Source organism: Dasypus novemcinctus, chromosome 8 (assembly GCF_030445035.2).
Source record: "Dasypus novemcinctus isolate mDasNov1 chromosome 8, mDasNov1.1.hap2, whole genome shotgun sequence".
NCBI classification, from domain to species: Eukaryota; Metazoa; Chordata; class Mammalia; order Cingulata; family Dasypodidae; genus Dasypus; species Dasypus novemcinctus.
This window is the reverse complement of record NC_080680.1, coordinates 64,548,923-64,571,855: the sequence shown is the minus strand read 5'-3', so window position 1 is coordinate 64,571,855 and position 22,933 is coordinate 64,548,923. Positions and strand designations below refer to the sequence as shown.

The following is a 22,933-nucleotide window of genomic DNA, read 5'->3' as shown; positions in this document are numbered from 1 at the left end:
AAGAGGAGGCTGTCAAGGCAAGAGCTGAAGACAGGGAGCTACAGGTCTCAATCAGCTGCAGGTGAGGCCAACAGACTCTGTGCAGACACATCCAGTGTTCAGACACCAGCCTAACAAGAGGCTATCGAGGAACTATGTGCACAGGTCTCAGACCCAGTCTTCATCAAGACTCCAATGAGTCTTGGGGGGAAGGGCAGAAACCCTAAGGAAATGGTTTGAACTGGAAGACATCAAAGTCCTTTTAAATGGATAATTTTGAATTTTGTTTTTGTGTTCCCCTGATAGTCAATGGGGTGTGGATTTAGGAAGAATAGCTCGACTATTAAAACAAACACCAAACTACATTTATCTTTATAAATAATGGTATGTTAAATTTAACAGCTATTGAGGTATAAATGAGATATAATAGACAAATTCAAACTTGGTAAGTTTTAACATGTGCATACACTTGTGAATCCATCACCACAATCAAGACAATGAATATATCCCTGACTTTCAAAAGTGTCCTCCTTTCTGTACCCTCCTACCATCATCCCCAAGCAACCACTGGTCTGCTCATTTGTTACGACATATCATTTCCATATCCTCAAATTTTATATAAATAAAATCATTCATGCATGCTCTTTGTAAAATTTAGTTTCTTACACTAAGCATAATTTTAAGTTTCATCCATGTTATTGTTCACATCAGGAGTGCATTCACTTTTATTGTTGAGTAGTATTCTATTGCATGGATATGCCACAATTTGGTTATCCATTCACCTGTTGGTTGGTGGGCATTTTGGTTACTAAAAATAAAGTTGTGTATGAGAGTTCCAGTTGTTTCATGTCTTCACCAATACTTGGTATGGTCAGTCTTTATGCCATTTTCATAGGTATGTAGTGATATTCATTATGGTTTTAATATACATTTCCTTAGTGACTAATGATATTGAGCCTCTTTTCATTGCTTGCCATCTGTATGTCTTCTTTGGTGAAATGAGTGTTGAAGTCTTTTGCCCATTTTTTCTTGGGATGCTTGTTTTCTTATCGTGAAGTTTTTTTTAGAGTTCTTTTTATGTTGTGGACACATGTCCTACATATATAAGAATTGTGCTTTGTGAATATTTTCTCCCAATCTATAGCAGTGGGCCATTTTTCCAGAGCCTCTGCTCTCAGGGAATACTACATGAAGTGTTCATGTTTAAAAAATGAAATCTCCAAGAAAGCAAAAGGAAAAAAAAAAATACAGAATCAGCGTGGATGGATGGATACATGTCCAAAGTCATGATTTAATTACCTGAAGATCATTGTGAAAATAGTATGATCATTTTTTTTTGTGTAGGGTTTAAAAAAACTTGAACTTGTGTATTACTGCTTTGAAATATTATTTCAAGACTTTAGCCTCCCAATTGGTGTGCTTAGAAATGAAAATAAATTGTAAATATTTGCTCAAGGAAAATAAAACAGATTTGCAAAAATAGTTTAGAAATACCTTCCAAAGACAAGTATATATTAATTCTGAGTTATTTAGCCTCTGACTTTTTCCATATAAGTGGAAATTGAAAGTTCATTATTCAATTTTCAGTGATGCATCCATTACTGAACATTTCATTTTGGTTAAAATTTTGGGAGAGGAAAGCTCATTGTGTGTTTACACATCTATGAACACCTACTATGACAAGCACTAAACTAGGTACTTTTATACATTTTAATTTATTCTTTCATTTTCTTACTTAATCCTTCCTGTAATCATGTAGTTTTGGCAAAAGGAACTTGGTTTCATGAGGCTAAAACTTGCCCAGTTCCTACTGCTAGTAAGAGGAAGAGCCCTCTGAGAACTTGTTGTCTAGTCAAGCAGATGAGTACCTCAATTCTAACCTAAGATAAAGATCATCATGAGCATACATTAGCCATATGTGACTCCCAGAGGGAAGCCCTGGGAAGAGCTTTGAAGAATGCATAGAAATTTGATAGATAAATATTGGGCTGTAAGAACAAGAGAGGAGGAAGAGAAAAATATCAGATGACCAGAGAATGGTTGGTGTGGAACTGCAAGTTGCGGTAATTTTGGTGGGGAGATAGGGAGGTAGGAGATATCAGTGGGTGAAAGGCTTGGAGACCAAGCTAATCTGTAACTGTGGCAGGAACCGGAACCAGTGAATGATTTTGACTAGGAGATTTGCTGGATCAGTACTGTGTTTCACAAAATACTTCCAGTGTCCTCAGTTAACATATAGGAGGAAGATTGGCGGCAAGGAGATTGGTGGAGGCTGTCTTGGTAATCCTGGGAGGACTTGGGAGGACCTGTCCTGGGACTCTGCCAGGGGGAAGAGAGAATTTCCCTTCCCATCAGTGTCCTTTCATAGGCTCTCTTCTGTACTTATTCCTTGAAAACAAGATAGAATTTCCTGCCTGTTTGATTAGAAAGGGTGTTTTGGTTGATCTTTATCTGTGAGGGAGCTCCTTTTGTGCAGCAGGAAGTTATAATCCAAGTGATACTCTAGAGAAAGTAATCTCCTGATGTAAATAACGGATTTAGGGCAGGCCAGTTAGGTGGCTATTGCCCGTGACAGGCACTGGGCAATGAGGGACAGCAGTGCTCAGCGGGAAAGCTCGACAGGATGGAATCGATCGAATGTGATTGGATGTGGAGCCTTAATGACGACTCTCAAATTTCAAACCTGAGTGACAATGAAAATGGTAGTCTCCCTGTGAGAAATAAGGGTAGGCAAGGGGAAGGAAGATAGAATGCTTGTTTTAAATAGGTTGAATTAGAAGTTGCCATAGAATTTTCATACAGAATACCCAGAAAGTGTTGAAAGGTCAGAGTGTTCATAAAAGTAAGGTCCGGAGGTAAGAGTTCCCTGGAGTAACTTTCTCAAAGTGCGTGTTCCACGAAATTCGCAACGCGGTCTCAGCCCCAAGCTGAGGACGCCTGTAACCAGCGCTTCGAAAGCCCCAGGAACGCGCGCGTTTGTGGTGGGGGTCCCGTGGGTGGCCGCCGGCCAAGCCTCGCATCAGGCAGTGCCCGGGTCGCGGCCAAGGCCCTGGGTGCCATTCCCGGGCCCGCGCGCTCCGGGCGCTGGGGGAGCCTCGTTTTCCCTTTCTCATCCATTGCCCGACCTCTGGGCCTTTTTTCTTTTCACCTTTTTTTTTTGGTAAGTAGCCCAGGGTGGAGAGGCCCCGCCCTCCGGCGCCCCGCCAGCGCCTGGAGCGCGGACGCGGGCCGGGGCGGGGTCGCAGGCCGCCGCGGGGCCCGCTGTCCCGCCGTCCCGCCGTCCCGCCGTCCCGCGGTCCCGCGCCGCTCCTTCCCCAGCGCGCTCCAGGTCCGAGGCGGCGCCCCGCGGGGCCATGGCGCTGCCCGCCTGGCAGCAGCCCAGGTAGGCGCTCGGCCGAGGCCGCAGGGCAGGGAGGGCGGCGGGCCGGGGCTCCCCTCCGCAGCGCCGAGCCTGCCCTGCCCTGGAGAGCTCGGGTGTTAGCTGACTCAGTCCGCTCGACAACCCTAGAGGAAGGTTCGGTTATTTTCCCCATTTTACAGATGAGAAGACGGGAAGGAGAGTGTCCGCTTCCGGTCCCTTCCCTTGCCTTTCTGTGACGCTGAGTGGCAGGTCTGTCTGCTGCAGGAACACCTAATGCACGTGTGGCTTCCAGGACTCCGTTACAGAAGACTCGGTCCAGTGGTGTAGACGTAGCGCCTGGTGTTTAACCAACACTCCAGGTCCTGATTTTGATGTAGGTTCAAGGAATTCCTCGTCCTCGCCTCTTAGAAATTCACTGCGTATGTAGGGTGCCTGAGGAAAACCAAGCTGCACGGTGCCTGCCTCCCAGCTTATTTTCTCTTTTCTCAGAGATTTCACGTCTGCACCCAGGAGAAAACCTTGATTGGGATGCCTGCACTGGCAGGACCACTCCCAGCACCCTTCTGAAGGGTCTACACCCCCCGGGAACACTTCAAACAATTCTTTTCCTAACTTCCTCGGTGTATCTGTCGGTTTTTCTCTTAGTCATCTCCCCAGCAACCCACAACATTTTTAAACCGGACTTGACTTCCCCTTTCTGACCTTCTGAGTGACTAAACTGCTTTTTATGGGTGATTCACAAAGGAAACGTTCTATCTGCTCTTGCAGAATGTAATAGGAGGCAGGGGCGAGAGATCCCAATCACTTACTGCATTCAGAATTTCCACACTTTTGGACTGCTACCATCACTACTCCCCTCTGGTAACTATAAACAGTTATCTTACAAATTCTACCCTTACGAGGCTGAGCTGCTTGGACAATATTGACCACACCAACTTCTCTCCAACCATGTATTTTCACCCCCTAAAATATTCAAAGTCATGTTTGCAACGATTGTTTTATAACCCTTAGAACAGAACAGCAGAGTTGGATCTTAATTGAAGATGAAAGTGAATATTGAAACAGAACTGTGTTTGGCTTTAAGCAAACTGAGGCTACTCCCTTTAGTAGATAGCATGCACTATGGGTCTCTTCGAAGTCTGATGGGTGTTTGGGGTACTCAAGTAGAACACTTTGATATGGAATACTTTTCTCTTGCTTGCTCAGGTTGGCCAGTAAGTTAGTTAAATAACATGTGTATGATGCTGAAAGGTTGATTAAAAAGGAAGTGTTTAATGGTATTTTCCTGTGTATTTATAGGTATAGGAAGAATGCCTATCTTTTCATCTATTATTTAATCCAGTTCTGTGGCCATTCATGGATATTAACAAATATGACAGTCAGATTCTTTTCATTTGGAAAAGGTAAAACTCCAAAACAGCTTTTGATTTTTAACTTTTAATCCTTATTTTCACTTAGTCCTGCATATATTAACTTTAATTTCTATGAACCTCACCTAATAATACCTTTTACTTCTCTAAAATTTCTATTTTTCAGTAACCATACTTCTTTATTACAAAAAACAAAACTTGTTTTGGAGCAGGGGAGAAATGCAGGGATGAGGGAAAAGGTTTTGGCTTCCCCCTGAATAGGCAGTTAACCCTGAAAACTAGTGGGAATTGGCATTACTGGTTTAAGTCATAAATTTCCTCCAATTTCCTAAAAAGTAAAAACTACTGTGCTTTAGGTAGCATTTCAGTTTTTAAAAAATGAATCACCAAGTGACTGTCAAAATAACATTCCCTTCATATTCCAGCCTTCTTGGGTAAATGTCATCATAGTTTACAACTGTTGAATGATTCGACAATTTGAGTAACTGCTGGTTTCAGCTAAAAACAAACAATATTTCCAGGAAAAGTCAGGCTGTGCTCATCAGTTCAAACATTAATATCTTAAAGAAATTAATTCACTTTGAGGTGAATTTTATGCTGCTTTTTCTAACTGAAAATCTTTACAGTTGTATTTTTGCCTTTGTTAAGAACCTTCAAAGATAAAACCTAAGGTTTAAATTTCAACTGAATGCTCAGCCCTGGACAAGTCTTCACGCCAAGGGAAACACAGCGATGGAAAACCATCCTTTTTATTTGTTGGGGGAAAAAAATTACTGTAGGCCTTGGAAGTAAGCTGCAGCTATGTGGGCATATTACAGGTCATTCGTTAACATGAGTCACAAGCCACGAACTCCTTCTTATGCTGCTTTGTTACTTCATGAGCCAGCATTGCCAATGATTCTGTGGCTTTTCTCATGGAAAACTTGCCTTAGTTACACGTGTTTCTTTATTATCATCCTGCCATTTTAATTATGCCTTCCATATGAATGCAGATTTCTAACATTTAAGAGGGGTTTCATTAAAAGTCCTGAATAAATGTATAAATTAAATAAGTAGGTCAATAGCAATCTAATAACCTGAATTAGTAATACCTAGGACCCCAAATGTTAGATACCCTTAAGATGTGATTTATTATCACAGTATCATTAATGTCATTTCCATTAAGCATCTCTGATATCATATTTTTCTCATTGTTGCCATTGGACAAGAATTTGTGAGCATGGCACCTTCATGATCATTTTTCAGTAAGTTCACATCCAAACTATTGATATTTGATGTGGTTTAAATTCTAATTGGCTGCTTTTTAATGGGAAAATTGCTTTATCCTCTCATATAGGGAGAATAAATAATATAGATTTGACTTCTTTCTCAAGTTTTTACAACTTTTTGGAAGAGAAACATTTAAAATGTACTGAAATATGAAATATATTCTTTGGTTGCTTTGCATTCAATTTGGAGAATTGAGCAACCGAGAAGGAAGTAATCTCATTTTATTTCAAAGTGCTGCATAGATTTAGGTTGTGATCTAGTTTTCTATTGGCCTTTACTTACCATATCTGTATTTTTAATCCACTGGACACAGATTCAATGGTTGACACTTTTTATGCTATTGGACTTGTGATGCGGCTTTGCCAATCCATTTCCCTCCTGGAGTTGCTGCACATATATGTTGGCATTGAATCAAGCCATCTTCTTCCTAGGTTTCTGCAGGTAGGTTTTACTTACATTATTATTATGGAATCTGTTTCAGGTTTAACTTTGTTCTATTTACATAAAGCCTCCTTTGACTCTAGCAGTTAAAAAGTCAACTCTTGCCTTAAATCACAAATAAGGAAAATTAATTCCATGAAAGGATTACCTCATTCTAAAACACTGCATAGCTAGAATAGCTCATTGTAAACAGTCCGCACAGTGCTGCTTGGTGATCTGTGCAGCTCTGCATTGATTCTGTCCTGGGAGGACGTTTCACAGCCCTTTCCTCCCCACCCTTACTATGCCACTGCCCTGGGAGGCTATATGGGACAGGGGAAAGCACAGGATTAGAGCCATTCAGGATTGGGTTTGATGCTTGTCTCCCCTACCCACCAGCTGTGGGATCTACCACCCACAATCACTTGGCTCTTGTGGGGAAAGGACACCACCCACAGTACCGGGCAAAGAGTAGGCGATCAAAAATTGAAGTTTCTTTCATTCCTATCCAGAGAATAGAATACTCTTATTCATTCTTATACTGAATAGAAAAGGGAAAGGGAGATCATTCATATTTATCTAGTATATCATCTAAGTTTTGGCTTGGGGATGGCACAGATCTAGATTCAAATCCCAGGTCCACCTCTTACTAGTTGTATAAACTTAAACAAGTCATGTAATCATTCTAAACTTCATTTACTTATTTATAAAGTGAAAATCGCATGCTTCTCATGGGTTAAATTTGAAAGTGGATGGGATAAATTCCTGATATTTAGTACTAATGCAACACTTAGTATCTATTGCTATTATTTTAATTATTTGTTGTTTCTCTCATGCCTGTAGCTTTAGATGGCAGTGTCCCTTTTATTTTTTCTTCTTTTGACATTGTCCCTTTAAAGCAGGTGGAAGATAGATGGGAAATTCACTGTTAGAGACTCAGTGAAGGAAATCATTGCTGGATTATGACAAGATATATAAAAGCATGGTATTTTCCATAAGAAAGAAGAGAAGCTTCGGGGTTAGGTGACTATATGAACATATGTTTAAAATCTATAGAAATAGGTGTCTAAATAAGTATAATTTTAGCTGTACCCAAAAGAAATTTGGAAAATGGATAAGTAATTAAATTTGGCAAATTTGTATTGCAAAGTAATTAAAACATGTCAACGTTTTATTGACTTGTGAGCACCTAGTGAGGTGCTTAGAATATAAAAGTGTATCTTAAATTTTGTTGAAGGAAGGAATAGCATAAATTCTTATTTTAAAATGTGCTAAAAATACCATAAGTATATCAAAGATGTAAATAGCAGTAAAATCCTGAGGAGACTATTAAGAATTCGGCTCTACAAATTTATGGGAGATTTTTATTTTACTTACCAAATAAGAGTAGAGAAATAGAACTCATTAGGAATGAAGACATTTTAAGTGTTAAAATATCAAATATAAAATAAGAGTCAGGGAAAATTTAGTGTATGGACTACTAATAACAGTAGTCAGTTAGCTAGTTAAGACCTAGATGGAATCACCTTAAACTTATTTCCTTACAAAATAAAAGGGTACAGATCTACCCCAGAAGCAGCTTATTACTTGGGAACATGATATATTGGTGTTTATTACTGTTTAACAGGTCTCCTGTACTTTGAAATAACCAAAATATAGAGTAACAGCATCCCATAATGCTAATCTGGGAGAACAGAATTAACAACCTAAGTTAAATGAAAGTTGTATTCTATCATATGGAATTATTTTGCTTGGAGTATAATCAAATTTATTCAAAATCTAAGTCATGTTTTCTCTGGTTTCTTTGATAAATTTTTTTGGACTTTTTAACTTTTGTAGGCTAAACTGGTTAATATAAGTTTCATGGTAAAATAGCATTTTCAAAACCAAGAGCAGTGCAATTTTAGTTATTGTCTATATAAGGAATCTACTCAGTAAGAAACAGGACAGGCAACTTTATAAGAAAGAAAATTGATCAAATGCCTTGAATATGCTCAGAAAATGTGCATTTTTTATGCTTTCCAAATTATCTAGGCTTTCTTAACAATAGAATGTACTATTTAGAAATCTGACTTTTTGAAGGTCCAGAAATTCCAGAATATTGGTAAATTTAATCACTGTTAACTAAAACTCTAATGTCTTATAGAAATTATTACTATTTTAATCAAAGAGTCATATTCTGGTTTGTTAATTATTTTTTAACAGCCAATATACATTGATATTTTTTATTCAAAGGTGAGGTTGCAAATTCTTCTATTAATGGAACTCAGATAATTTTTAAGTCTTTAGTTTTGGGAGGGGTAACATATTAGGAACATTAGGAAATATATTCACCATTCTAATCCTGGGCTGATTATTATTTGTTTTTGTTGTGGTTGCTTTTTATCTCTTTTATTAGAGATTTTATACATCCTCTATTTCTTGTATTCACTTATTGTTCATGGTTTTCAGGTTGGAAATGGTGGAGAAAGCTTCCGAACACGTGTCATGGTTCCTAAAGTTTCATTTTCTCTCTCCTTTTCTTATTAGAAATCTCCAGACAATTAGAATTTCCTCATTGTATGATGATTCTGTAATCATTCTTGATGTTCCTGTTTCCCCATTTTTTAAGAAGAAACACTCTCTTCAATAGAGCACTTACGCTACTTACACGATAATCATAGTTGATTGTACAGAGTATCTTGAAAAATGCAGGTATCCAGCTGTGTTCAAGTAGGCAGAAAACATGTCCACACAATTGTGGTATTATTTTGACATTACCTTTGAAAGACTGATAAGCCACAACTGAATTCTCTGCTTGGGAACTGGTCTTCCAAAATATCAAGATAAGCAGTTCCACCAAACAGTAGGAAATGATTAGTTCAACAATTAGTATCACATGGGTTAAAGGGTGGTGGTGTGTGAATAGGATGTATGTTTGCTTTCTGTTTATTATTCTGTGCATTTGAAACAGTTTAACACACACATCTTTATTTTTATAGCTAGGGAAAACCCATTGTGAATTTCTAAAGTTACATACAATTGCTACCAGAAAAAGGAAAAAAAACAACTACTTGACAATAAGATAATAATTACAAATTGTAGTAGACACAGAAAATATAACATAAATAGTTGTTACAAGTCTTCCATTCTTGAAAATAATTATATACCATGTAAAATTGTTTAAGGGAAAAAGTAAACTTTTGATATTTTTAATTTTTAGAAAGGGAAAGTCAAAAAAGTTCAAAAGAAGTATATTATAATAAATGATAATAATATAAATGAAAACCAGACCGCTCTCCTCTCCAATGTCTGTCTTGAAAATGAGCTTGCATATTTTATTAGCTCAGTAAAAAATGTTGAATGGGGGAAATAAGTTGATTTCAATAAATATAATAAAAATGACTTGGCTTGTACAGAGCAGAAATACTACCAACCATGAAATACTGATTTTTTTTCATTTAAAAAAATTTATTGAAGTATATCACTCACATATAAACATACATAAACAATAAATGTATAGTAATAGTTGTGAACTTACAAAACAAACATACATAGCATCATACAGGACTCTCATAACTCACCCTACCACCAATACCTTGCACTTTTGTTAAACAGTTTAAACTAATGATTAAAGAGCATTGTCAAAATATTACTACTAACCCAAGTATTTTCCCCCAACCCACCCTATTATTATTATTATCTTTATATCATTTATATATGAACATACATAAATAAGTGTATAGTAAAAGTTGTGGACTTACAAAGCAAATATGCATAACATTATACAGAGGTCCCATATATCAACCCTCCACCAACACCTTGCATTGTAATGAGACATTTGTTACAGATTATGAAAGAATAGTCAAAATCTTACTACTAATTATAGTCCTTATCTTACATTTGGTGTATTTTTCCCCAAACCCATTGAAATACTGATTTTGAAGAGCTTTGTTCAGACTTCACTTGTGCAGAAACCTGAAAAAGAGGCTTTTATTGATGTAGGTATAGGATAATTTAACTCAAGGAGAGGGGAATATATCCAAAAATACTAACCTTTGTATCATGACATTAGGCTGATCTGTGTTACCGGAAACCCTCAGAGCAATATAGTTTACCCCTTACTTTTTTTATTTTCTGCTTTTATTTTTATTTACATTTATTTTATGCTTCATTTACTCCCGAGTCATAAATTTCTGTTTCTTCAGTTTCTCCTGGGTTATCTTTTTTCTTCTTTTCAACCTCCTTTTCTGGCTTAGGAACAATCTGCTCTTTTTTATAAGGATCACTTCAAAATGGCAGGGGGCTCTTGTATGGGCTAATCCGGCCAGGAGATTTCTAAGTACAGTGGCGCATTTTGGGGGCTTTGTTCACCTGGATTTGCTCAATGAACAGAGAATCTACATCTAAACCCTCATGTTCAACATTACCTTCTGCATTTTTAAGCGAGCGTGACAAAAATTCAGCATTCTTTTTGAGCCACCAACCCTGTGTCCAGCCCCGTTCTCTGGCCTGAGCATACTAACCAATACCACCATTCTAACAATGGACTGGCATATATTGTTTCTGTAAAGTGACAACTTTCAGTTTCTTGGTGGCTTTTTGAATTTGCATACTCTTGATGGCCTGGGCAGTTTTGCAGGTGTTCTTAAAGTGAACATGAAGACTTGAACTTCTTGGTTTGCATGATTTTGTGGGATTTTCTGGTTCAAGTTGAGTAGTGAACCATTTTCAGAGATCACATCAGGCTGTTTATAAGAAGTGCTTAAATTCAGCATCCTCCTCTGTCCATCACAATAAATACTGCTGAATAGGTATTACTTTTACACAAGTTTTACATAATTTTAAAAACCTATAAGTCAACACTAGGAATTATTATCCCCATGAAAATTTCATCATTTGTGAGCCCAAATTGCATAAACTATTTCTGTATTTACCAATATCACCTATTTCAGATAAAGGCAAGCAAGGATCTGCTTGCTAAAAATCACTGCGAAGATTTCAATTACAGATTGTTCTGAGGACAAATATAAAAGAAATCTCAAAGAAGAATGTCTTAAACTCTTTTAGGAAAACAATCACGTTTCACCCTAGATGTTAAGTAGGTGCTTATTTGTATTGCCGGATTAAATAACCTTCTGATTTTCCATAAAATGAATAGATTTTCCGTCCAGCTTTGAGTTGTGAGCAGGTTTAGATTGTTAAGAGATAAAACTGTACAGAAGATAGTGTCAAGCTAGAATAGTCTTGAAAATCTGGGAATGAAGTGAATACTTGATTCACTCTGTGGGTAAGATTTTTAGATTTTTCTTTCTCTTTTTTTTTTTTTTTTGCAGAAGATCCAGGGAGTTCTTCAGTGTGATAATTATAAAGCTATATTCATAGCATAATTTTAAAGATGCTGAGATTGACTTTTTTCCTTTGACTCATTAATAGTCTTGATTATGTAAAGAAAATTATGTTCTCCTGTACAAGTATTAGTAACTACGTTAAAGTATATATTTTCTTAATAATACTAGTTTATATTTATTTAGTGCTTACTATCTGCCACTTTTCTAAGTTCTTTGCATGCATTAACTCATTTAATCTTAACAACTTTATCCTATATAATACTATAATAGATACTAAATATTATCCCTACTATAATTACTTAACACAGACAGTCACACAGGTTGTGAGTGGTGGAGCAAAAGTTTGGATTTATAGGCTGTAAGGCTCCAGAGTTCTCAACTATTATGCTACATTTGTTTACTATCAAACCAAGTAGAAGGTAAGTACCTGAGTGCAGGGACTTGGTCTTGTTCACTGCTATATTCCCCAGGACCTGGAACAGTACATGTGATAAATGTCTATTGAATGAAGAATAAATAAAAACCAAAATATATAGATATAATTATTTAAATGCTTTTGTCTTATGGAAGAAAATAACTGGCTGGTGGTTTTTGAACATGTAAGGGTATATTTTTTAAATTCTCAGCCAAAGTTCATAGGATCGAAATAGTTTGGGTTATTTTAGTAAAATAGTCTTTGAGGCTAAAACTAATTTATTTTGGAGATTCTAGAAATTCTCCCTACAGTCGAAGTATCATTTTTACCCCTTCAATAGCTTATAAATAGTGTTAGCTGCAATTTATAAAGCAACAATTTCGTTTTAATCACTGCTTAACCTGGAATTTAGAATTTCCAAAAGGAATATGAAAATACAAAGCATATTTATTTTATAGTTGCCATATTTTTCAGTAGACCATATCAACACCATGTTAAATTTGGCCTAAGCTATAGCGGTTTACTGCATATTTTCTATTCTACTTGTTTGAGTTGCACTACACATTACAGACTATTCATTAGTAATTAGTTATAGGATTTCTTAAAAATAATTGAGTGCTAAGTTTGTACAAGTGTATAGCATCAGATGAAGTAACTCTTCAAAATATATCTAAAGAAGGGAAGCAGATGTGGCTCAACTGATAGAGCATCTGTCTACCATATGGAGGGTCCAGGGTTCGATCCCCAGGGCCTCCTGACCCATGTGGTAGGCTTGCCCATGCGCAGTGCTGCCCTCACGTAGGGGTGTCCCACGTGCAAGGTGTGCACCCTGCAAGGAGAGTTGCCCCATGTGAAAAAAGTGCAGCCCACCCAGGAGTGGTGGCACACACACAGAGAGCTGATGGAGCAAGATGACACAACAAAAAAAAGAGACGCATCTTCCCAGTGCCGCTGGATAATGCAAGTGGATGCAGAACACAGTGAATGGACACAGAGAGCAGACAACAGGGGTTGAAGGGGAAGTAAATAAATCTTAAAAATTAGATATATATCTAGAGAAAAACAATACATTTTAAGTCTTTCTCTCAAAATTGTTTTCATATTGGTTTAGAATATCAAAGAGGTTCTTGCTTGAAGACTTAACTTTTGGAGGAATCTGTTTTAAAGAAAAAAAATATAACCTAGATATTAGGTGCTGTGATATCCCTAGAATAACAAAGGTGAGAAAGTGAGAAAGTCTTAGTTTAGTGGTTTAGAACAAGGGGTTTAGAACCAGAACACCGGATTTTGATTCCAGACCTCTAGCCATGTCATTTTCACTTTGTAAAATACAAACAACAATAATACCTACTTTTTAGAGTTTTTAGGGAGATTAAATGAGATGATGCATATTTGGCACTAGATACAAAGTAACCATAAACATTGGCATTTATCAATTTAAGACTATCTCCACCCAAATTCCCAGTTGTATTGCCATTGAATAGTCAAGAAAGAGTTACTAACCATCAGATAATTTATCTGTTAATTAGACTGGCATTGCATATGGGTAGAGTCTGCATATACCTATATGTCTGTGTATGCATTGTGAGGTTTGTTTTCTTTTGCATATTGATTGCTGATATTTATGCAGATGGAATCCCATCACCAACATGTCACTGACCCCCCAAGTGATGATTTTCAACAGGGTTTCATTGTTTAGTTCCAGCCTCTTTTTTTTAAGGAAAATTTTTTCTTTGTTCTCTTCAGTTAAGGGGCATCCTGACATCATGGATAGCTTACAACTCAGAAACTTGGAGACTTAGGATACACATATATACATATACATATACATATACATATACGTATACATATACATATACATATACATATACAAGCTTGGGCAAGTCACTTTTCTGGTCCTCAGATTCCTTATTGTAAAAAGATTGCTTGGGCTAGTATCCTAAAGCTATATTTGGAGGGTACCCTAGAGATCATCTTATCAAGAGGTGTCTAAGGTTTTAAAAAATCAGCCATGAATTAGAAATCTGTGTATGTGTGTATGCATTAATGTGTGTATCTCCTGAGATTTTTAGCAAAAACTAAAAGGATTTCCTAATTAGCAGGCACTGATCAAATGTAAGATTAGGCAGTGCCCAAATACTTGTTTACTGCTAAGATCTGGTATCTGAAGGCTGCAAGGTATCATAAGAACAACCTTGGGTCATTCAGTAGTTATAATTGAAGGTCAATATAATTCATTATATAAATATGAACTTTAAAAGTGCTACCAAATTTAAATCAAGAAGCTACAGCATTACAAAGAAAGCCTGACAAAAAAATAACAGGTGTGCAGATAGCTTCTATAGATTGCCTAAGGTTTGAATCATATCTGATTCCCCTTAGCCACACAGGCAGCCGTTTGACTCCCTGCCTTAGACAAAAACATGCTAACAGCTTACGTGTGTGCATTTCTGATCATGTGGCCCAATCTTGGTAAATTTTTTATTTCTCTACACTAGGTGATTTTCCAGGACTAACAACCAATGATTCTGAGTCATAGATTATCACAGTCTTTTCTCTTCTTGGTCCCCTTTAAAAATAAAGATAGCTTAATAAAAATATAAGGCAATTTTCCCCTTTCCTTTCTCACTAATATGCTCCCTCAATCTCAAGTATCTTTTTCTTTGACCACAAAGTTAAAATGTTTTGATAACAAAGTAAATGTTCTATTTTTTAAAAATGAAGAATGAACAGGGGCTATAAATACAACATAAGAAGGCATTATATATTTAATTTGGGAAGGAATGTCATTTTTGAGGCTAGTAGTTACAGCTAAACCCTAAGTGTGTGAATTCTCAATGATTTGTAAATGCTTACCTACTTGGAAAAAATATGAATGTATTGAATTCTTTTCATTTTCCACTAGCTTATGAGGGTTAGGATTATATTACTTTCTTGCATTTATTTTCTTAAAGCTAGGAAGTCTTCTCTATTCTATTAGATGAAGTTGAAAGTTCTTGGCAGCCCAGCCTCAAATACTCTTTCAATTTCATCTCCAATTATTCCCTTCTCTATACCCTCCACTCAAGCCTCCCAGTGAATCATTTCTCTTACTCCCTGAGGCATCCGGCCTTTCCAATTTTTGCCTCCTTACACAGGCTACTCTCTGCCTAGGATTTCCTTTCTCCTTTCCAGCCTGCCTGAAAACCTCCTATCCATTCTTCAAGATCCTACTTAAATGTTGCCTATCTTCATAAATCTCTCTGCATCCTTTTTGCAGGCAGATCTTTTCCCTCAACAGGACTCCCATACATAGCTCTTTAAATTATAAGGTTTTCCACATTGTGTTAACAGTTATTCTTTTAAATTCTCCTCACACCACTGCTACCCTCTCTGGGACAAGGGCCATATTTTCATTGTGTATATATATTTATAAAAAGCAGTATATATCAGCATCTAATACATAGTGGACACTCATAACTTGCCAGAGTGAATAAAAGCATGTGTAACTGTATGGCAAGAAGAAAGGAAATATCTTGATTCAGATGAAATGTGTTATGTTTTCATCTGTTATATATTATTTGGGAAATACAGAAAAACAAAAAGGAGGAAATGAAACTTACCTACAACCTTACTTTCTTAGAGATAATCATTGTTAACAGATAAATATATGTATTTCCAGTTAAAGCATACTTTTAAAAGGGGTTTTGGTTTATAAAATTACCTATGTGGCCTAATAGCTTATCCAAATTCTTGACTTTGTTGTTTCTCTGTTAGCTCACAGAAAGAATAATCATCCTCTTTGTGGTCATCACCAGTCAAGAGGAAGTCCAAGAGAAATGTGTGGTGTGTGTTTTATTCATCTTGTGGAATCTCTTGGATACGGTTAGGTAAGAAGTCAAAATAACCCTTAAAACAAACCCAAATTGCTTTCTACAATGAAACCAGTAATAGCTGCTTACATTTGGTTACTGTGAATGAGACAGAAAAACATAACCCCTTTTCAAATGATTATATCTTGATATGGAAATTTATTTTTAGTATTTTCCATAATGGGCATATCAAAGATAATGAAAACCTACCGTGGTATTACAAGAGCAAATCAGTGCATTCAGGCTTCCAGCAGAAGGCTTGGCATAACACCAATTTGGCATAAACCTCACAGCTGTTTGCTAATGAAAGGCATCCTTCATGATTGCTCTAGTATATGTTACTTTAATAAGCAAAGCAGGGCTTTTATTATTTTATGCTCAGAATTTACAAATTGGTTTCTGTGAATTCAAGAATATTTTAAATATAGGGCCTCATGTTTCCAGAAAAAAATGTACTTCCACATATAATTTTGTATTCAATTCTAGTAGGTTCAAAGGACTGTCTTAAGTCTTTTCATGCATCCTGTGGTAATCCTTGGACTTCAGACCAGGAACCCTTCCCTTGGTCTTCAGTTTCCTATTAACTCTAATATTTTGCAGCGAGATGAGCCTAGTCTTATCTCTACAAGCAGTGGTATTAAACTGTTCCCTTTATTCAGTGGCTTACTTTTCAGTTTTCTCAAATAAGAGGTGTCTCTCCCATTTGAAAGATACGGATATGAGTAGGTAACAAAGAACCCTGTTTTAAAAAAAATTTTTTTTTTAGCTGAGGGTATGTAAATTCTATATTTACTATATTGCAATAACTTAGCTGGATTAAAATATGTCCAAATAATGGGTTGAGCCCTGGAGTGAAAATTAGAATACTTTGTATATATAACTTAGTTATTTTTTACCTTTAACGGATAATTTTGTAGACTTGGGGCAAACTTCATGGACTTTTGTAACCCACAACTTCCTATTCATGAGACAATGGATCTTATGCTTTGGATTGTGGCTCTTGGTATACCTGATTCTTTCAGACTTTATTCATTCTCAGAAAAGCTCAGTAAGCCCATTAAAGAACAAAACTGCCTTATGACATTATTTGAGCATTGAGAATGGTAGCATGGTGTTATGGAAACGCTTTTGGATGGGGAAGCAGAAGACCTCAGGATGAACCTCATCTCCACTTCTTACTGGCTTTATGACCTTGGATAAATCACCTAACCTAATTCATGTACCATAAAATTCACCCTTTTAAAGTATACAGTTCATGGTTTTTAGTATATTCACAGGGTTGTACAATCACCACCATCATCAAATTTTAGAACGTTTTCATCACCCCCAAAAGAAACCTCATACCCATTAGCAGTCATTCCCATTTTGCCCACCTCCGCCCCCCCGCCCCCCCCACAGCTCCTGGCAACTACTGCTCTGTTTTCTGTCTGTATGGATTTGCCTATTCTAAACATTTCCTATAATGGAATGATACAACGCATGGCCTTTTGGCTGCTTTCACTTAGCATGTTTCCATGTTCAACCATGTTGTAGCATGTATCAGTACTTCATCTCTTTTTAACTGCTGAACAATATTCCATTGTATGGCTATGCCATATATTGTTGGACTTTTGGGTTGTTTTATCTTTTTGGCTATTGTGAATAAAGATTCTACAAACATCCATTTACAAGCTTTAGTGTGCACATATGTTTTGATTTCTTTTGGGTATATACCAAGGAGTGGAATTGTTGGGTAACTAACTTTTTGGAACTCAGTTTTTCTTCTGTAAAACAGGGGTAGGATTATTTTCCTAGTCTATCCTAGAATGTTTTTGTTTGTTTGTTTGTTTTAAAATTAAAGACCAAATGAAATAATGCAGTAAAGGACTTTTAAGCTCTGGTGTACAATACAAGATTAATTAACACTGAGAAAGATGCAAATTGTGTTTTTCTCCCAGGTTAGTTAGCACACTTCTTTACTCAGTCATGGAGTGGATATTAATATCTTATTAATGGAATCCTATGTTGATTTCAATGTCTTAAGTCAAAGCGCTCTTTAACATATGTAAGTTAGTGGCACCCTTCTTCTCATTCACAAACTCTCCCCTTTCTTCCAGTGTTGATAGGTTGATAGCCCTAAGCCAAGACTTCTGAACTGTTTCTTTTGCATCTCACTGCCCAGTTACCAGGGACAGTTGCTCATGGTTTCTGAACCCTCTTTTTGCCCCAGTCTCTACAATTCATATTTCCTGGTTTTATAATTCTGTCTATAAACATAATGGTGGGGTATCTAATCCCCACCATTACCTAATATGAGAGTCCCTTTTTTAGTTCTTAGTAAAAAGAGGGCATGAGGAGGAAGGTATTTTTCCATAGATAGAAAACAGATTCACAGGATTCCAGGTACTTTAAACCTTGATATAGCTTGGTATTTCCTCAATGTTCCACCGTGGAATTTCTCCATTCCCTTGGATCTTTGCAAATGAGATCTCCCTGTTATCATCACGGCATATCTCAGAATGGAGTAGGGGGAGTCTTTATCCTGCCTGTTGTAGTGTCCTGCCTCCTGTCACGTCACATGGTGATCTCTTTTTGTGTCCACTCTTCTAGTTTCCAGTGACTTCCAGCTTCTCCTGGTAGCCTTCTCTAATATCTGGTTTCTGGTTTCTTCTCTTTGTACAGCCTCCAGTAATACGGATTAAGATGCACTCTCATTCAGTTGGAACACCTTAACTAAAAATAACATCCAAGGGGTTCTCATTCACAGCAATGCAGAATAAGAACATTGTTTATTTTGGAGTATACATAATTAAATCTATGACAGGCCTTTAAATTGAGCACCTTCAGCTTTATGAAAAACTCACTACATGGTACTTCTTTTTTTTCTAATTTTATTGCAGATAGGTGACAACTTTGCCAGAAATCAATACCCCAGAATTGATGAACTGACAGATTTTAGGAACCAGGGACTTAACCTATGTGCTTCAATTTGCTCATCTAAAAAAGGAGGCTCAATGATCTTCTCTTTCAGTTATTTTCTTTCTTCAATACTTTATTCTACCAGATGATCTATAACTTCCTTTTGATCATCAAGATTTGATTATTCTAATGTTCCTACCTGAGAGATGAGAAACTGGGGCAGAGAGATATCAATGTTTTGTTAGAGGACAGCAGCCAGTAGGTGTTATATCATGAACCAGAATTTACGTCTCCCAATTTTCAGTTTGTAGCCTTTTCACCATATGCCATTACTAGCAAATATGCAACCAATTAAATGCAAATAGATAAAACTTTATATACAAATATAATTATGACTTAACAAGTCATCTACTAGAAAACAATTCATAAACTAGAAACTACATCATGCATTTAAAAAAAATCTTTGCTGGATATTCCTTTCAGAATACTGAAAGTAATGTTTTGGGCCACTCATGTCCGTTTTCTTTTTTAATGAGAAATCAGGAAATATGGTAAAGAAAAAATAAATAGGCTTATTGTAAAAATACTTGGAGGTGCTAACAGGACATCAATGCATTTGAGAGAACTTTGAACACAGATGGAATATGAGCTTCATGTTCCTCCAGCATCAGTACTGCAGGTTGGATTTCATTCACATTATTGAGTCCATAGGGAACCAAAGACTTAAACGCACCAAAGAGATTTCTATGTAATTGGGACTTACCATTTCCTGAAACACCAGCTACTAGGAATTGTCAAGGGCAAGGAGAAGGGCTTTCCTGACCAGCCAATTTAGCAGATGAGGAACTTCACCAGATTCAGGTCACACTACTTTCTCATGAGACCCACGGATTGTCTGAATTGTTTAGCCATAATGAGATTTTGTAAGAATGAATAATTTATTAGAAATCAGATTCCCACATTGAGTAATTTATAGTAGGCCTAGTTTATAATGTGAATTGGACAAAGAAGTGGGAGACCGGAAGAAGGGAGACCAGTTAGAAGGCTGTGGAAGTCCAGGTGAGACATAATACTTGAACTCAGGGAAGGGTGGTAGCCAGGAGGTAGCCAGGACAGGTATAAACCTTCTTACAAATAGTGTCAGTCAAGAAAGGATAACTTGAAAAGCTACACTTTTAAAAGACAAGTGGCTTTTAAATATGTGAAAAGATACCCACTTTTGTAATAATACAGAAAACCAAGATAATAGTAAGGTACCATTTTTCATTTCGATTGGTATAGATAAAAACTCTGATAACAAGCTTTGGTGAGGGCTTGTACTGTTGGTAGGAGTGTAAGTTGGTACAAATGATTTTAAGGGGAAATTGTGAAATATTTATCAAGAGTGTAAAAGCATATACCCTTTGATCAGTCAATATTGCCCTGGCAATTTATTTTACAGGGAGAAGATATAATCATATATATGCACAAAGAAATACATTCCAGGATATTCCACTGCATTGTTTGCAATAGCAAAAGACTGGAAACAGTAAATGTTTAGCAGGAGGGATCAGCTTAAATGAATTATCACATAATTCCATATAAAGAATTCCTTTTGAGCATCTACATAGTATGAGATAAACTGGTATATATTGTTATGCAACAGTCTTCTAAAATAAATCCAAAAGGCAAAATGCAAGGCATTAATAGTATGCTATATTTCTGTAAAAAAAGGACTATTTGTGTACATATATATAATTTATATACATAGATATGCATATATATAAATAGTTTTGAAAGAACACATAAGAAACTGATAGTTGGCATTGCCTCTGAAGAGTGCAATTAGGGTCCTGGACTAAGAGGAGGAGTATCTTTTCCTCTATTCACGTTTCCAGGGTTTTTGTTGTTGTTTTGCCACATGTATGTATTGCCTATTCCAGGGGTTCTCAAAATGTGGTCCCTTGGTCAGTAGCATCAGCATCACCTGGAATTTGTTGGAAATGCAAATTCTCAGGCTCTACTTCTGATTCAGGCCCAGTGAATCAGAAACTTAGGTTGGGGCCCAGGAATTTTTGCCTTAACAAGCCCCCCTGGGTGAATTCTGACATATGCTCAAGCTTGAGAACTACTGGCCTACTCAAAGAAATAAAAAGATGTAGATGACTTCATCTATTACCACATCATAAAGGTAGGATCATAACTACCCATTGTATCCCAAGGCCAGTTCCTTAATTGATCACATAAGATGGCACAACTACCTAAGAAGAAGGATGCCAAGTAAGAGTTTGGAAGTCACATTTTAATTTTAAGATTCATTCTCTACATTTAATTACAAGTATTCTGGTCTTATGAAAAAAAAAAAAAAGCTAGTTGCTCACGGTATAAAATGGGCTTCTTAATGAAATTGAAGTCACTAATCAAGGAAACTTGTCGCTGTAATTTTCTAGGGGTAAGGGGTACATTCTTGCTTGGTTCACCCTTCATAATTCTCCATGATCCACACCCTGAGACATGCCCAACTCACACTGTCATCCAACTTCATATGTAAATGCCTCCCCTACTTAGATTATAGGAAATAACGTAATTTGCACACTTTCCAGTTTTATCCTTGTATTTAATTAGGTAGTATTTTCTCCTGTTATTTCTCAGACATTAGCAGAAATGATGTTTATGAGCTCCTGTTTCCTTTCAGGTATACTTATAGCATGTTATCGGTCATAGGAATATCCTATGCCGTGTTGACATGGCTCAGTCAAACACTGTGGATGCTGATTTATCCTCTGTGTGTTCTTGCTGAAGGTAAGAAAAAAGTGACTTGCTTACTAACGAAAGTAATCTAGTTATAATGGTTCACTAAATTTTGATGATTAAATTACTACTTTTGCTAATGTTTATCTCACTCAGTATATCTTTCCTGGCATATTTTCATCCATTCAAAGAAACAAAGTTTCAAGAAGCAAGGTTAGAGTAGGGAGCAGCTCTGCACTGTAGACAAAATATTGAACAGGTAATGAGGACATTTGAATCCTAGTCTTTAACTACATTAACTCAGTGAATAGGTTTTGGCTAAATCATTTAACCTCTTTGAGGCCATTACTCACCAAAAGGCTGTTTAACATTTTAGCAGAAATGTTAAACAGGGCACTGAATTTCTATGTATTAATGAATTTATATATTTTTTAAAAATTTATTTCTCTCCCCTTTCCCCCCATTTGTCTGCTCTCTGCGTCCATTCGCTGCATGTTCCTCCGTGACTGCTCCCATCCCTAGCAGCAGCACCGGGAATCTGTGTCTCCCCTTGTTGTGTCATCTTGTTGTGTCAGCTCCCTGTGTGCGCGGCACCACTCCTGGGCAGGCTGCACCTTCCTTCGCGCTGGGCGGCTCTCCTTACAGGCGCACCCCCCGTGCATGGGGCTCCCCTATGCGGGGGACACCTCTGCATGGCACAGCACTCCTTGTGCACATCAGCACTGCGCATGGGCCAGCTCCACACGGCTCAAGGAGGCCCGGGGCTTGAACCGTGGACCCCCCCTGTGGTAGGCAGACACCCCATCCATTGGGCCAAGTCCGCTTCCCGTCTGTGCATTCTTTTTAATGCATAGAAATTCAGTGCCCTCTGGCTGGAATATGCTTTCTTCTTACCATCTACCATGCATCCTACCCTCTGCCAGCGACTAGTTAACTCTAAATTTAGATTAGTCACCATTTCTCAGGGAAACATTCCCTGACTTCCTCAGCTAAGTCAATGACCCCTGGGACAACATCATGAATCGCTCTTTATAGGACCTAGCTCAGTTGTGATTTGACATTTGTGTGATTCTTTGATTAATGTCCATTTCCCTGACTGGCTTGAATGCTTGAAAAGGGCATGGATGGCCTTTGTTTCCTTTTTTCCCCTCATACACCCAGTATGCATATCCTATAAACACTGAATGAATTATTGAATAGAATATGAAGTAGGCTAATTATTTAGTCAAAATGTAAATCTAAATCTTAAAATCAAAGAATTAAAATCATCAATTTGCAAAAAGCTTGAGGATATTTGGGGATATATGCTT

At 37.1% G+C, this 22,933-nt stretch overlaps 1 protein-coding gene across 4 annotated transcripts in view; it reads left to right on the top strand.

The window, feature by feature from the left end:
* The first annotated feature begins 3,176 nt into the window (after positions 1 to 3,176).
* Positions 3,177 to 22,933, top strand: part of HACD4 (3-hydroxyacyl-CoA dehydratase 4) — a 44,655-nt gene continuing 24,898 nt past the window's right edge. The window contains exons 1-6 of one of the 4 annotated variants that reach the window (XM_004446752.4): positions 3,177 to 3,361; positions 3,520 to 3,713; positions 4,640 to 4,743; positions 6,293 to 6,420; positions 15,901 to 16,013; positions 21,568 to 21,674. In XM_004446752.4, coding sequence (XP_004446809.1) covers positions 3,712 to 3,713; positions 4,640 to 4,743; positions 6,293 to 6,420; positions 15,901 to 16,013; positions 21,568 to 21,674 — 454 coding nt within the window. In that variant the 5' untranslated portion in view covers positions 3,177 to 3,361; positions 3,520 to 3,711. Of the gene's footprint in view, positions 3,362 to 3,519; positions 3,714 to 4,108; positions 4,202 to 4,639; positions 4,744 to 6,292; positions 6,421 to 15,900; positions 16,014 to 21,567; positions 21,675 to 22,933 lie in introns of those variants that run through there. The other 3 variants (XM_004446751.4, XM_058301933.2, XM_004446754.5) reach the window with 3 other exon arrangements.